Below are 2633 nucleotides of genomic sequence, written 5' to 3'. Positions count from 1 at the left end.
TCAAAAAAAGTTGCATTTAAACTTGAAATATAAAATTAATCGTTATTAAAGCAGCACTATGTAACTTTTTCTGTGTTCAAAATTTGCAACATGTGTATAATGAGCGAGTACATCATGAATTCATCTTCCAAAACACGTTGTTGTCTTTTTTTTAATTTAACTTTTAAATTAAGTTTTTTAATTGACAGTACATTCCCCCTTTTATTTTCAAGTGGTACTCCCTGTCCTTGATATTCTCTGGTCCATGTGGATAAATCAATCCACTGATTTAATAACCAATCCTCTTAGCTTCCTCTACAGGAAAACGGACATCCCCTGTCCCACGACATTCCCAACCGCATGGCCTTGGAAGCTTCTTAGATCCTCCATCCAATCCAAGAGTGGAAAAACGAGAGGTCAAACAGGTGTGACATGCATATTTACCTATGATTTGTTTAAATGAATATATAGAGTACAGCCTAGACTTCTGACCACACGGCAGCAGTATTGCATCAGGAAAGTGAGCTGACTTGTGCATTGCAGGTGTGTATTGCATAATCATTTCAGCACCATCAATTGATTTCTAAAAGCCGCCCCTTGTAATTTAGAATGCTAAAAATGGACACATGGAGGCTTTTCACAAGAACTTGGTCTAAATGGTTTGCTGCTGTACAAACAGTGAACGTTGGTGAGTTTTACTAATCAGTTTCACAATCTCATCTTATTTAATGCAATTAATATATCATGCTCTGTGGTTATTATGCAGCTTCTAACATGCTCTCAGTTTCTGTAAAAGTCAGTAATTTATTCTACATAATCAGTCCACAAAGGGGCATTTTTGATACAGTATATGACTTCTCAGTATTTCAGTGACCATACAATGGTTCCATCATTAATTGTGGCTAAGCCAGCATGTGTATCTCATTTATTCAAGTACTATGATATTTGTTCTTCTTGGAACTGTTAAGTGAATACATATGAAGGTTATGCCGAATAATGTATAACCTTTTTTCTTCCAACTGGACCATTTTCTGTTGTGACAAATGAGAATGGCACCCCTAGAGGACGCAGTTCGAAGTTCCCATGAAAGGGAACCTCTGTCATAGACATTTCATTATAGCCTTAATCAGCTGCTTTTATCCTATTACTGCATGTACGGGGATATTGATTCTCTCAGTCTATCCACATAATTTTACATTTTAAACAGCCACATTATTTTATTTTATTCATGTAATTTAATTGAATGCTTTTTTGTGTTCAGGCTGTGAAGGGTGAATTCTTAGGCCAGAGAGGATCTCTTAAAGCAACACTATGTAACAAAATTTGCAAAATGTATATAATGAGCGAGTACATCATGAATCCATCTTCCAAACCACGTTTTTGTCTTATTCCGAATCACTACGGTACACTTATAATAAGTACTTATATTTGGACTATTGTAGCCTGGTCTTGTCGTCACCGCTGCGGAGTAACACATACCTGCGTGAATCGGCATAGACATAAACTTAGAGAAGTAGCTCCGGTTGGAATGTTCTTCTGCGGGATGTGTGCAGTTCTGTTTATTAACCGCTAGAGCGCCAAAAGTTACATAGTGCTGCTTTAAAGGGGTCATATGATGCTGCTAAAAATAACATTATTTGGTGTAATGAAATGTATTTATGCGGTTTAAAGTAAAAAAAAAGCACATTATTTTCCACATACTGTACATTGTTTCTCCTCTATGCCCCGCCTTTTTGAAACGCGTTGATTTTTACAAAGCTCATCGTTCTGAAAAAGCGAGGTGTGCTCTGATTGGCCAGCTATCCAGTGCGTTGTGATTGGCCGAATAGTTCAAGCGTGTGACGGAAATGTTACGCCCCTCACCATACTGTGATTCCTTTTCCCGGAGCGATGAGACAAAAACATTAAAACCCATTACAAACGAGGCATTTGTTGCATCCAGTGGGGACATGATTACTGATTATAATGACTTATACTGTCTTTTTACACGTTGCGTTGCATTGCATCGTGCCGCGTAAACATAAAACCCTGTCTGCATTTGTGATCAGAGAAATTACAAACAACAAGTGCTACTCTACTGCCCAAAACTCTCATTTGAATCATCAGTGGCAAATGATAAAAGAAAACGTACTTACAGACTGTGAGTCAGAACAGCCGTCATTGTAGTCTACTCTCCCAGGATCAGTAAACAGTCCTCCATAAAATGTGCCGGCGATCCACAGCACTAAGTTGAAGTATTCCCTCAGCGACCAGCACAGATCAGCTCTAGGCATGATGAAGCGGATATCGTCCTCTTTTGGAAGACCAAACAAAGTAGTTTTGTTTTCACAACGAAACACACAGCGTCTGCAGGACATGGCGGCGACGGCAACAACAATACTACAGCGAGAATAAAAGTTACGCCTTCTTTCTTTGCGTGAACATTTTGGAGGCGTTAAGCAAATCTTTTCAGATCGTGACGTAGGTATGTGGGCATGTGTCAGAACGAGCCATTTTATGTAGGCGTGGTTAACTCTTATCTTTTATAAAGAATATCTCTTTGGTTTTGAGATTTTAGTGTTTGCAACTTTACAGATCTTCTTTATGCACCAAGAGCTTGTAACACTCCAAAGAGAAAGGAAAAATTGAAATCGCATCATATGACCCCTTTAAAA

General features: G+C 38.4%; 1 protein-coding gene across 2 annotated transcripts in view; it reads left to right on the top strand.

Moving 5' to 3' along the window:
• Nucleotides 1-204: 204 nt before the first annotated feature.
• Nucleotides 205-2633, top strand: part of LOC107569011 (transmembrane protein 179-like) — a 13223-nt gene continuing 10794 nt past the window's right edge. Inside the window, exon 1 of one of the 2 annotated variants that reach the window (XM_016255010.1) lies at nucleotides 205-404. In XM_016255010.1, coding sequence (XP_016110496.1) covers nucleotides 245-404 — 160 coding nt within the window. In that variant the 5' untranslated portion in view covers nucleotides 205-244. Of the gene's footprint in view, nucleotides 405-434; nucleotides 668-2633 lie in introns of those variants that run through there. The other variant, XM_016255011.1, reaches the window with a different exon arrangement.

Source organism: Sinocyclocheilus grahami, unplaced genomic scaffold (assembly GCF_001515645.1).
Source record: "Sinocyclocheilus grahami isolate Dianchi unplaced genomic scaffold, SAMN03320097.WGS_v1.1 scaffold1302.1, whole genome shotgun sequence".
In the NCBI taxonomy this organism is placed as follows: domain Eukaryota; kingdom Metazoa; phylum Chordata; class Actinopteri; order Cypriniformes; family Cyprinidae; genus Sinocyclocheilus; species Sinocyclocheilus grahami.
This window is presented reverse-complemented; position numbering and strand designations above follow the sequence as displayed.